Source organism: Phocoena sinus, chromosome 2 (assembly GCF_008692025.1).
Source record: "Phocoena sinus isolate mPhoSin1 chromosome 2, mPhoSin1.pri, whole genome shotgun sequence".
NCBI lineage: Eukaryota > Metazoa > Chordata > Mammalia > Artiodactyla > Phocoenidae > Phocoena > Phocoena sinus.
Window position 1 is genome coordinate 149013192 of NC_045764.1, and position 13531 is coordinate 149026722.

A 13531-nucleotide genomic window follows, 5' to 3' on the forward strand; every position below is an offset into this window, starting at 1 on the left:
TTCTTCACCTCTGGGATTTTTAGCTAGCCAAACTAAACCTACAGTAGCCAACCCAGTAGTTTAGATAGAAATTTCAGTATTGTTTATTTGTTTTCAAAAATAATTTTACTTATTTTCAGATTCTATTCCCTATCTAGAATTAGGGATGAAATATCAACAATGTATGGATAATGATCTCTGTTGCAAAGGAAAATAAATGTTGTTTCCAGATTTAATGAAAAAATTTGTTCTAAAAGTTAATGTCAAAGGATTGTGTTGAATTAACTAAATTAAAACTGAGACTTGTGATTGAGTTGATTTGCACAAAATACTTGCATAATTATGTCTGGGTTTGTGTCTTTTCCCGTCTTCTCCACAGGGTTTGTGCCTTACATTATTGCTCCTCGCCATTTTCAAGAAAGCATTGCCAGCTCTTCCAATCTCTATCACCTTTGGGCTTGTTTTCTACTTTGCCACAGATTATCTTGTGCAACCCTTTATGGACCAATTAGCATTCCATCAGTTTTATATCTAGCATATTTGCAGTTAGAATCTCATGGATTTTTCTCCTTTGACTATAATAAATCTGGGGAGGACAAAGGTGATTTTCCTGTGTCCACATCTAACAAAGTCAAGATTCCCAGCTGGACTTTTTGCAGCTTCCTTCCAAGTCTTCCTGACCACCTGCACTATTGGGCGTTGGAAGGAGGTGTCTACAGAAAATGGTTTTGAACATGTCATTGTGGTGGACCGAGTCCCTCAGTGCAGAAACTGCCAGATCTGAGGGACAAGAACAAGGCAAAGTGATGAGCCAGAAAGTTGCTGTGCTCCCACCAGCAGGTTGACCTTTGGTCACAGGTGGATTTTACCAACGCTGCAGACTCTCAGGACTACCATTACCAAGAGGTTAACTGAAATGGTTTAAACCAAACAGGACTCTTCATCTTAAACTACATGTTGAAAGTCAACCTAATAAATCTGTATTGAATTCTGAACCTTTTCGCGAGATACTGTAAGGAGAGCAGGCACCAGAGCAAAATGGAAAGATGGAAAGGGGCTCAAACTTTCAGATTTTTTGCTGCAGACTTAGCATTTTTAAATAAGACTCTTTTTCACCTGAGGTGTAGGTTGATTTTGACACTTGTTCTCAAGCACTGAAGCTCATTACCATGTATGGCTGCCATTTCTTCCCAAGGCCAGTCTGAACTTTTTTGAGGTTGCTTTATCTTAAAAGTCTTAACCTCAGGTTCCAAATGCAGTCATTTATTTCTGGAAAGAGTGGAACTATAACTCAACAATTCCCTATTACCCTTAGGTAAATTCTGGATTTTCCACCAAATTCCTAACTTTTAGGCATACTTGTAGGTTCACTTGCCCCCAGGTCCCTCCCTCCTTCCGTCTCTCTCCCGGTACTCCCCTCACAAGCACTTCTCCTATACAGCGAATAAGACAGCTCTGTTGTGGAAGCAGATGATCCAGTTGTTCTAGGATTTTGCTCTGTGTGTGGTGCAAAGAATGTGTCATGAGTCAATGCTACCAGCCTTGCTTTCGTACTTTCTTAAATAGCAAATGCAATGTGCCCAAAGACGGTAGGATTAAAGAAGAGTAAGATGGCTGGTGAAGCACTTTCTGTCCTGGTTTGTCTTTTCTTTTTAACTACAACCCATTGTCTCTTGACAGTAGGTCAGAATTTGAACAAATAGCCAAAAGCTGGTGGTTTATAAAGTTTATGAGTCAGTTGTATCAGTACAAAGCTTGGAGATAGCTGTTACTTCACTTGGTGAGCTGTGGGAGAACCAAGGGTCAGGGGGAGAACCAGCGGCCAAGAGGGGAGAGGAGGGGCCTCCAACAGCCAATGGGACAAGATGAGCTCACGGCCTGGCCTGGGAAGGAGGGGATCTGAGTGATTCCTCAAGAACCTCACAGTGGGTGTTTTGTGTTTTCCCTTCCACGTTACCTTTCGTTTCAACGTACCTTTGTGAGAATTGGGCTGCAGAGCTCAGGCCCTGTGCAGTTCAGCTGCGCCAATGCATATGAACAGAGCCTCCGCCTGCGAGCACACGGCACCTCTGGGTGAAGCTTTGCCGGGGAACACCCCCTCTTCTACCACGGACAGCCCTCAGCCATGGTGATCAGACTCTAGGCCTTTGTGAGAAACTTAGTTTCTCCTTGTGGCTGAAGAGAGGCCAGCTTTCCCTCTCTTCCCTGCTGCTGTCTCTCCAGCCATCATTTGATCTGGTTTGGGGTTCTCCTTGGAGTTTAGAGTATTTGTTTTCTGTCATGGAATATTTCTTATAAGAAACTAACTTTAGGAGTAATGTGCTGGTACTAACCTGTGTGTAAAAACTGGCTCCTCTTAGGCCCTTTTTCCCAAGATTTTATTTTTCTCCTCAGATATGTGACAGTGTGGGTATTATCTTCCAGGAAGACATGAAGTTCAACAGTTACAACAAAGCCACCTGAACACTAATGTGTGATTTGAAGATTTGAAGCAGTCTTGAAGGGAGCTCTGACCTAGAGTAGTTTATTTGTGTGAGGATCCCAAACAGGCTGTCTCTTTCATGAACGGTTTATCTCTGAAGAGGGTGTGTGGTGTGTGTGATTGTGTTCAAATCCATCCTATGTATTGCTGTCCTATGTAGAAAGATTACCGTAGACCTGTCACTTTCTGCAAGATGGAACCACATCTCAGCATAGAGAGAATACATCTTATTTCTTTAAAGCACCGGTCTCGGACGCAGACTTTTCCTTTGAACCTCCTTAGAGTCAATTCAGTTGTTTCTGAAATATCAAAATGTTAGTCTTCCACCATGAAAAATAGATTGTCACCAGAGAAAACAGTAGCAATTCCACTGAGGATGCACCCCCGCCCAGGGGCAAGGGGTGGCTGTGGAACCAGACAGAACAAATGGTAAAACCTGACCAGCCCAGCTGACCTGCTTAATAAAAAGGGGAGGACAGTAGGAAGAAGGGCGACCACTGATGTCTGTGTCTGACTGGCCTACAGAAGAATAGAGAGTGTTTACATACAGAATGTTGCCACAAACTAGCCTATGGAAATACCAACCATATTTGGAGGATTTGTAGAGGATTTTTTTTCAAAGAGGAAGGGATCGCTTCTCTGTTTTTGATTCTCACCAGGTTAGTGTGTGGTCCTCAGATCACAGCTCTCACTGTAAATAACTCTCTTGATCAGAAAAAGGAGAAGCTTTCTGAGCATCTTGAAAGAAAATCATAAGTGAACAATTTATTGATTTCACTACAGAAGCAACAATTGACGAGGTGGTGTTTTTAAACTCACGGATCCCCATTTTTCAAAGTGTCCCTTGATTTTAAAAACCCTCCTTCCATAACAGATGCCCAAACAAATAATATGTTTAGTACTTGCCCTTTACTTGGCCTCAACAAGCTTTATATATGTAGTCTTGATCGTATTTTGTAAAATGTGAGACAGAACTACCACATAAGATCTTCCAGGGTCAGACATCTCAAGGAAGCCTCTGATCCTGACCCCCAGTGCCTGGCCTTGCGTATTTGCCCATTCATGATCTAGCCCTGAAGAAAATGAGCTCAGAAACCACGATGAAAAATTTTGTTCAATGTCTTCTGTGTTGCTGGCATGGTGCTGGAGTCTAAGGATGCAAAAATGAGTAAGATGTAACCTCAGAATGTAGCTGTAGTCTCTTGTTTTCTGGTAAATACCAGCTTTAACTTCTCTAAGATATTAGCTACCTGTCAATAACCCCTTTTCATGGTAACTGTTATTGAGGGCTTAGAAAATTGATGTTATGGTGACTTGAGTCTTCCAGAAATCAATCCTTCCAGTAAAGTACTCCTTTTTCTCTAGATTTGCGTTTGTCTTTCTCCTCAACTCCAAGAGGATCCTGAACGCTGAGTTTGGGAAGAGACTTGAAAACTGGATGTTTGGTTTTGCCCTGGGATGAAATAATATCATCATAAATTTGAGCCAGGAAGTGACCCTTGTGATCTTCTTGCCTCATTTTAAATTCCCCAGACACGGGAGATTAAAAACAGTGGTTTCAGCTCTTCACAACCCTCATTGAAGCTGCAGAGCAGGGTGTCCCAGCAAGGCCACCATCACGCTCACATCCCGAATCATCTGGATAGCATCATTGGAACAGTCCTCTCCTCTGGCAAGAAACACTTCAGATCTGTGCATTAAAGATCAGCCTAGTGCTGAAGTGAACTCCCTTCTTGAATGTCTAAGCTGTTTCCCAGGGCCTCGGACAGCTTCAGCGTTGCCCCGAGGAAGTAGTTGAGTCCACCCTGGGCCCTGGAATCTGGTGTTAGCACTTCAGCCTGGTCTGTGTAGCAGGAAGGACTTCCCAGAAAGCAATTTTCCTTTTAAAATAAGTAAGTGTTGCAACAGGACAGTTTACAAGTCAACTATCGGAACTGAGTACAGGACTGTCGTGTTTATGGTGCTATCAAGGTGCTGGGGTGTGGGTTTCAGTGGGATCATTTACCCTCACGTGTTCATTGTCTGGCTTTTGCTTCTACAGACACTGATTTGTACACGATTCAGACAGACTGTGAATACATCTTTTTTAAATACCTTTCAAATTCTTGGTAAGATATAATTTTGATAGATGAGTGCAGATTTTCCTGTTTTTTTGTCAAATTAATAAAGACCGCATGACTCCAGCTGTGCTAATTTTCTTACATGAAAGTATTATAATATGTAACTGTGAAAACTATTCAGCGATTATCAGGAAACAGTTTAGAAACACAAATGCATTGTTTCCATCATTCACTCATAATAAAGTGGTATGGATTATACGCAGGCCACATCTCTGAAGGGTACAATATTAAATCTATGGAAAGTCTCAACTATTTTTTTAAATTATTATTTATTTATTTTTGGCTGCATTGCATTTTCGTTGCTGCACGCGGGCTTTCTCTAGTTTGCAGCGAGCGGGGGCTACTCTTCGTTGCAGTGCACGGGCTCTAGGCACGCAGCCTTCAGTAGTTGTGGCTTGTGGGCTCTAGAGCACAGCCTCAGTAGTTGTGGCACACGGGCTTAGTTGCTCTGCGGCATGTGGGATCTTCCTGGACCAGGGCTCGAAGCTGTGTCCCCTGCACTAGCAGGTAGATTCTTACACTGCGCCACCAGGGAAGCCTTCAACTATTCTTAACACTTAGTTTCTGAAAACTGTTCTTCTAGAAAACATCTAACTCAAATTAATGTAAAGACTATTAAAATAACTTATAGGATGTATGTTGTAGTACAGTGTAGATATTTCATAAGCTAGAGGATTATCTTTTAAAAATTATTATGTAGGTACACATGAATGGAAAAAGCAACGTACTTTTATTGACCTGGTAGAGCATAGGTTGTCCTATCACTCTACCCCCCAAACTCTACAAAGCCTTTTGTTTTCTACACAGTGAATTGTATACACGGTGTTGGGAATTATTTAGTCAAAAATAAGTTTGTGGCAGAAAAACCAGAGTTGGCCTATTTGTCTTCAGAAGAAGCAGAGGAGAGGTGGTAGATGTGTTCCTGAGTACATTGGCCAAGGGCATCAAGAAGCAAAGAAGGTAATAAAGATGTTAGAAAAAGAAAAGAAAGAAACTATTAAACAAAAAAAGGTGTCTTTCCCTCCTATGGGAATCAGAAGCATCATTTGCTTTTATGAATCTTGTAGGCAGTGTCACTAGGGTCTGCCAGAGCAGCATCATGACTTGTCCTCGTCAGCTGACAGCTATCTGATTCTTAGGGGCCCTGGTAATGGTGCTCTCGATGAGAAGGAAGAATGTCCTCAAGCAGATTGAGAAGCAGGAGTAATGAGGCTGGATTTCCTGCATCACGAGGTAAGTACCACAGCTTTTTGTAGCACAACCACTCTCCCTGGGGATTCTTCTGTGGGTCAGAGTCGGAGGAGGCCCTGCCCACCAGTAGCTTAGGATCTGGTTAAAAGTGAAACAGCATGCTTGAGTACAAGCAGGTACAATGTTGGCTCACTACATGACCTAAATGGGAAAGCAGAGTAAGGAGGGATCCACAAAAGACAGGGTTTAAAAGCAGAGTTTCCGGGCTTCCCTGGTGGCGCAGTAGTTGAGAGTCTGCCTGCCGATTCAGGGGACGCGGGTTCGGGCCCCGGTCTGGGAAGATCCCACGTGCCGCGGAGTGGCTGGGCCCGTGAGCCATGGCCACTGAGCCTGCGCGTCCAGAGTCTGTGCTCCGCAACGGGAGAGGCCACAACAGTGAGAGGCACACGTACCGCCAAAAAAAAAAAAAAAAAAAGCTCAGAGTTTCCTCCAGCAGTGTAAGGTTTGAACCAAGTTTGGGAACAAGGGAAGAATCTGAATCGGCAAAAAGACAAAGAGCATAAGCTAAAAAGGAGGAACGTGGAGACACCCAAGGATAATTGGATTTTGAATTCAGTTGATTTACTCAGAGGGAAACCTAATTTGTTAACTAAATCTGTTTTCCAGTTTTACTTAGACTATACCTCCTTCATTAAATGACTTGTAGAAACCGTGGACGATGATGACCTGACCTACCACAGGGACCTTTCAACACAGGGCCTCTTATTCTTGACAAAGATTGATTCTCGTACATGGGCTGGCCCTTCTGTGCCTGGTATGCCAGACCCTTTAATGGAGGGAGATGGAAAAGCCTCAGAAACCAAGTTGGTGGGAGTCTTAATTCTTGACAGAAAGGGTGACATACTCTTGCAGACTCTGTCTTTTCTTCCCCTAAAGCTGTTTTAATTATGTAGTAACCCAAGGTTAATTCCTCATGCAAAAGAGAAAAGGATTTTGTTACCCTTTTACCCATAGAACACCTCGAAGTGGACCGAGGATGAAATTCTGATTGGATTCATTTTCTTGGGTAGCAGACCTAGTCAAGAACCACTAACCTCAAAGATGTACATACAAGGATGCTTTAAAAGTGGAAACAACACTGGCAGCTAGATAAAAATGTTTATACTACACCTAAATACCTGAAATTAAGTGAGTTTTTTAAGGGTTGGTGCATCCTCTCCCAGTAAGGTTATCACATATCTGTCAAGGAAACTGAGGAGAGGTTTTTTTGGAACTTTATCCTGCACTTAGATTTTCAGAGATTTTGCCCACCAAGAACTGTATAACTCATTTGGGAAATAATTTGTTTTTCTGTTTACTAATCGGATTTACCTACATCTGCCATAAGATAGCATAAATGTTTAGTGAAATGACTTGAGTTTAACTTGCTTGAGCCAGATAGACGTGAATGTGTGATTTCCTCAGATTTTCTGAGATGTTGAAAATGACCTCCCCACCATCTTCCGCTGTCGTGTAATCTCGTTGGGAAGTCTTGTTTCTGAGACGCCAAACCCAGCCAGAAGGTCATCCAGTTTGAAGAGGTCATCAGGCTTGAGTACTGTAACATCCCAGTGGGAGGGAAAGGGCTTTCCTATGCTGGGTAACCTGCACAGGGCCCGGGGGCAAGGTCTGAGGATGCCAAGAGGGTGTCCACTTTCACCCTGATTCCCTCATGTCTGTGCTATCTCTAAGGCAGGCCTGGGAGAGATGGGCTAGACTCTGTTTTTGTTAATGTGCCTACTCTGGTTCTCAGGTTACTTCATTGGGCATTTGGAAGTGAGTTCCATGGCTGTTTGTTAAGGGCCTTCAGCCTCTGTGGCAACGTCACGGTGCAGCCAGCCTGCCCAGGGGTTAATGTGCTATTGACGGCATCGCCTTTTTGACTCTCTGCAGATGTTGGATCCTGTCCTCTAAGCCCGGGGACCCCTTTGGTGTCAGATGGGCCCATGGCAATGACCCCAGAGCAGCCCACCCTCAGGGGTGACAGGGACCCGGGTCCTCTCCCTGTCCCATCATCCTTTGGGGAACTCTTTCTAACCAACAAGGGTTAGAATCCCCCCTTTCCTCGATTGTGCAATAGATAAACTAATGACTTAAATAAGTAAATAATGAAGTCATAGACTTGTTACAAGTGATTATGCAACTTTTGTCATTAGAGATGACTCACCAGGGCACTCCAAGCGTTCATTAATTGCTGCATAAATTGTTTTTAAGTCAAATGCACTGGTGAACATTTGTGAGGGGAGGCAGGTGATGTGACCCAGAGAGGCCCTGTCCCAGTTGGAGCTCCCCAGAGACCAGGCCTGGGAGCTGCCAAGCTGGGGGCTGAGCAGAGCAGCCAGCAGCGAGCTGGGCTCCCTCCCCATCGGCCCCTGGGTGCTTGGAAGGCTGCCTGTCTCTTCCTGGCAGTGCTCCAGCCTTCTGGCGGGCGAGGCCTGGTCGCCCCCTCAGCGGCCCCGGCTCCTGCCCCTGGGGGTGGTGATAAGTCTGGCCGCATCTCCCCACTGGGAACTCAGCCAAGCCCGCTGTTTCCCACAGCCTCTCCCTGAATCACCCCCCCCCCCCAGCCAGTTTTCTCACACGACAAGCCCCTCCCTCCCAGAATGTGTTGCTCCAGGATTCTGTCTCTGGCTGGTGGGGGCAGGGAACCTGCCTCTTGCCTCCATCTCCCTGAGGTTTGATGTTCCTGTGGCTCCCCCTCCCTCCCCAACACACTCCTTCTTCGTTATTCTCAGAGCAGACAGCCTTTGTCTGCAGACTGGCTCTCTGGACAGGGAGGCTGGCAGAGGAAACGGTCTCATGCACCCTGATGCCTCTGAGCCAGACCAACGTGGGCACGTTCACATAGACCACAGAGGTGTGCCTTCTGCCCAGCCACCCAAACCCTCCTGCTGCCAGGTATGGGGACGCGCTGGCCGGAGTGGTAAGAGGGAGCTGGGTGCATGCACTCACCCACCCATCTGGGGCTCCTGGAAACTGCTCAGTAAATGTTTGGTGAATACATGAAGTAATGGGTGGATTAGGGGTCCACAGGAGGGGATTTCCATGCAGGATGATATAAACAGGGCACATGTGTGGGAACATGTTTTAAGTAAGAACAAACATTAACCACTTTGCCCTTGTTTACAAGGCTGTGCTGGAGTTGGTGGAGCCTGAGGTCAGTTGGCCTTATCTGCTTAAGAGACCCAGTATTTATAAACAGGTGGTCGGGGTTGTAATCCACACAGGATTACTCCTCAGGGAGCACTTGTGACATCTTGAGAAATACATGGTTTTGTCCTCGGCCAGTGTCACCATGTTGAATGCAGGAGGAATAATGGGTGGTACGGTTCTTAATACTTCTCCTTACCCCTCATTTAACCAAGAAAAGCCCAGAGGAACGTACTTGCCCCATAAAACCAACGTCCATTGAGCATTTACTATTAACGTGTCCAGGCCCTACCCTGAGCCCATCACAAGCATTGTCTCAGGTCATCCTCACCTCACCCATGAGTAGGGTTATCCTCATTTTACAGGTGAGAAAATGGAAGCTTCGAGAAGATGAATAACAGTCCCAGACGCATACAGCAAGAAAGTGGGAGGGGCTGCCCAGGCCTGTGCTTCTTACCTCCAGGACAGAGGGCACTGTGAGTTGGATCACCTCTCTGGGCCTCCGGTTTTTCTTCTGTAAAGGCAGACAGCATTTCTCAAATTTTCTACCTAAGCTGCTCAAGCAACAGAAGAACGTGAGAGACCCTGAGGGTCCTGGGCACAGCCCAGAGTGGCAGCCACGGGCAGAAATGTCTCTGGAGTTTTAAGAAAACAAAGTTGTAATTTTTATTTCATAATGCATTTCGTTGTTGTTTTATTCTGGTAAAATACACATGACATAAAGGTTACCACCTTAATCACTTTTTGTTTGTTTGTTTTTTGGCCGTGCCGTGAGGCTTGCGGGATCTCAGTTCCCTGACCAGGAATTGAACCTGGGCCATGGTCAGTGAAAGGCCAGAATCCTAACTTCGAGGACACTAGGGAACTCCCTTAATCATTTTTAATGATTATAGTTCAGTGGTATTTGTATTTATAATGTTGTGCAAACCATCACCACCATCCATCTCCAGGACTCTTTTCATCTTGCTAAACTGAAACTCTGTATCCATTAAACACAAACTCCCATTCCTCCTCCACCCCCGTCCCCAGCCTCTGGTGACCACTATTCTGTCTCCATGAATTGCCTACTCTAGGTAACTCCTATAAGTGGAATCATACAATGTTTGTCTTTTTGTATCTGGCTTATTCACTTAGCACCCTGTTCTCAAGGTTTGTCCACGTGCAAGTCTATAAGTCTGTTTTAAAAACAAAAGTAACCACAACACCACTCATCTTTAAGTGGCATTGTACTCTAAAATAGGGGTCCAGAATAATGGGTCTGAAATTTACTGGTTAGAGAAGCACAGCAAAAAGGTAAAAAGTTAGTACTTTCCCCCTTGTTAAGTTGAGTGTTGGAAAGTCTGTTTCTGAATTGCGTGGTGCAGGTCCTCTAACTTCTGGGTAATGTTTCCAGGCCTTGGGCACAAGGCACAGTCACCTCTCATTTCTGGGCTGAGAATCATCCAAATACAGAGGTTGAAGCAGCAGAGGAGGTAAGCAGTGTCCTGAGAGAGTGATGGAGAGAAACCCAGAGGAGAGGATTTCAGGAGCCTTGGCTGCTGGCCTCCAGGGCCCCCAATCCAGGACCTGTCCCTGGCAGCCCACAGGGACAGCAGCCACAGAGCAGGAGACGCCGAACCAGAGTCAGAACCCACAACAAGAGAATGACACCTTGCCCTCGCTCTGCAATGACTGAGGCACCGAGGCCACACTGCTCAGCCGCGGGACACCAGCTGTGCTCTAGAGGCCAGGCCACCCATGCTAGGCTGAGAGGGACCCTCCAGGCTGTGCTCTGCAGGCTGGCCTCACACCCCATGAGGCCAGAGCCCTTCCCCCTCAGGAAGCAGAGGGTGGGCGAGGGGCTCTCCTTATACCCAGCCCCTTAATGTCTCCAGGAGTTCAGGCAACTGGCTTCTCCAGAGGAGACTGTAGCCTGGATCCTTCCAGCGCGTGCATGCGTGCTTGTGTGTGTGTGTGTCCATGTGGAAGGAAGGGGATGAGATCTCTGAGGATAGACTGCTGGGTGGGAGCCAATCAGGACAAGCTTTCTGGAAAACCCCTTCTTTTCCTCCTTTTTGCTGCTCTCCAGTCTTCCGCCCCAGGGCAGTGTCCTGCCCACACCCCAGGGTCTTCACAAGGCCTCAACCTCCCCCTGGTGCCCTGTCCCAGATCTGGGTTCAGGCCCCAGGGCACAGAAGGACATCCCAGGAATTCTGTTCTGTTTTGGATGGCCTCTTGTGTCAGTGGGAGGGTTGAGGAACCTTTATTTCTGTCCCAGCTTTGAGGGTAACACTCCCTTCCAAGGCCAGGTGGCGTGTGATGGCCTCTCGTCAGCCATCGTGAGCATTGCCCTCTCATGTCTCACTTCCTGTTCAAGGTCCTGACTTGGATGTGGCAGTGGGAAGGAGGAAAGGGGATTGGTGTGGAGGGGTGCAGACTGGCACCGAGTGTTTGAACGCTCTCCTTCCCACCCCCCCAACTTTGAGTGGCTATATCGAGGGAAATGGATGTATGTATTGGAGGGTGGGGAGAAGTAGAGAGGTAAATGGAGAAATCCTCAAATGTGAAGTGTTCTCTTTTCCCTTTTGGATTCGTAGTGGGCTGCAGCATAAGTTGTGACTTTATAGTGGAAATATTTGAATATTCAGGTTGTAAGCTTTGTTTTATTCTAAAGGAACCCACAAGGGTAGAATGCAGTGCCCTACTGGAAGGTGAACTCACCAAGGGCAGGACGATCTGTGTGTTACAGTCCACGGCTTGGGAGAGCTGCTCTGCAACCCTGTGCTTAGCGACATTGCTTCGGTAGCTTGAAAACAGCCATGGAAACTGATCAACGCTACAAAGCAGTGCTTCTTCTCCTCCAGAGAGCTGGTTGTTAAGCGTTTACCACCGCTGGACATTTACTCTCCCCATAGGCACTCAGGTGTTCAAGGACTGAATAAATTAATAAACCACCATCCGAAACAGAAGAAAGGAGAGAAGCGGCGTTCTCTAAGTTCAGGTCAGCAGATACCGAGTGCTGGTGCCCCAGGGTGAGAGTGGACATTTGTTCTCTGGGGTAGCCCCGCGCCTGAACTCCCATCTGGGGAACCTGCCAAGTCTTGTTTCCCGGGTCCTGGCAGTCAGGGTGCCGACATGCTCCTGTTGGGGCTGGAGTCTAGAAGGGGCTTTTTCTGGGGGTGACATGGGTCAGTATTGCCTAAAGTCAAGTGTCCAGCAGGATGTCCTAACCAGCACTGGTCCTGGGCCATGATCTATGACCGTTTCTGTGATTCCAGCCCATTTCTGTGCCTGATTCTCTAGCTTCCTGTCAATTCCAGGAGCTCCCAATGTCCTTCCTCTGAATAAATTTTCTAAGTTAGCCATGTCCTTTTCTGCAGATTGTAACCAAGAGCCCCGTGTGTCAGGTCAGGTTAGGTGCACGGGAGATCTACTGGGGGAAATGCAGCAAAGATAAAAGGAAGGGAGCAGAAGCAGAGAGAGCCTTTCGGAATGCGGTGTAGATCTGGCAGCTGGAGACTGTCAACCAGCCGTGGTTCCTGCACCACTCTCTTGAGGGGCACCTTCAGGGCCACTACCAACCCCTGGTACAGGGCACAATGATGAACAACACAGACCACTGCCCTTGCAAAGTTCACAACTTAAACGGAGAAAGAGAGACAAATGCATCACTGCAGTAGTTCAAAGTGCTAGGGCAAACCCCACACCATGGGAGCACAGGGAAGGCTTCCTGGCCGAGGTGCATCCCGGGAGCCCTGAGGCTTTTGAGGTTTCGCCATCTCCCTCTTCTCTCAGCTCCCCATCCCAACCCAGCCTCACGAAGAGATCTGGCCACTTATTTCTTGGCTGTGTCCCTAGATCTGCAATCTACAAAGATGTTCAAGATGTAGGGAATCCAGGATACGGGTGAAGGGAGCATGGGACAAAAGGAACTAAGTTTTATTGAGCTCCTGGTAGCAGCTTTATAGAAGCCAATTACTTCCCTGCTCCACCACCCTCTGCGTGAGGCTCAGTGAGCAAGTTGAGACAAGGAGGTGACATGACTTGCCCCGAGTTCACACACAATGAGAGGCAGGGCAGGTTCCTGCTGCTTCTGCCATCCCAGGCTAACCCCACCCCCAGCCCCAAGTGGAAGGGAGCCTGGTGCAGCCACAGTGAGTGTGACACAGGGCCAGTACAGAGGGGAATTTACAATGGAAGAGAAGGTCTTACACTTTCACTTGGAATCTTCCTTCTAAACCACCATGTTTTTGTGCACACCATTTTTTTTATGGACAAGAATTATGTGCTGGGCACCATGCTCACCATGTCTCTCTGAGGCGGTGGGACGTGAGGCTTAAAGGCCAGTGCTTGCCCTAACCAGTAACAGCCAGAGCCCAGTTGGTGGGTCCAAGGATGCACTGTGGGCGGGTTCTGCCTCCCCAGCCTCTGGGTCTCCTTTGCCGCTGGGGTGAGGAGTAAGAAATCATGGGCCGGGCTTCCCTGGTGGCGCAGTGGTTGAGAGTCTGCCTGCCAAGGCAGGGGACACAGGTTCAAGCCCTGGTCTGGGAAGATCCCACGTGCCACGGAGCAGCTGGGCCCGTGAGCTATA

The 13531-nt window shown here is 47.0% G+C and overlaps 1 protein-coding gene across 5 annotated transcripts in view; it reads left to right on the top strand.

Annotated features, from left to right (window-relative positions):
• PSEN1 (presenilin 1) overlaps positions 1-4644 on the top strand; it is a 79029-nt gene extending 74385 nt beyond the window's left edge. For all 5 annotated transcript variants that reach the window (XM_032622140.1, XM_032622137.1, XM_032622139.1 and 2 more), the window contains one exon: positions 359-4644. In XM_032622140.1, coding sequence (XP_032478031.1) covers positions 359-514 — 156 coding nt within the window. In that variant the 3' untranslated portion in view covers positions 515-4644. The remainder of the gene's footprint in view (positions 1-358) is intronic.
• Positions 4645-13531: the final 8887 nt, after the last annotated feature.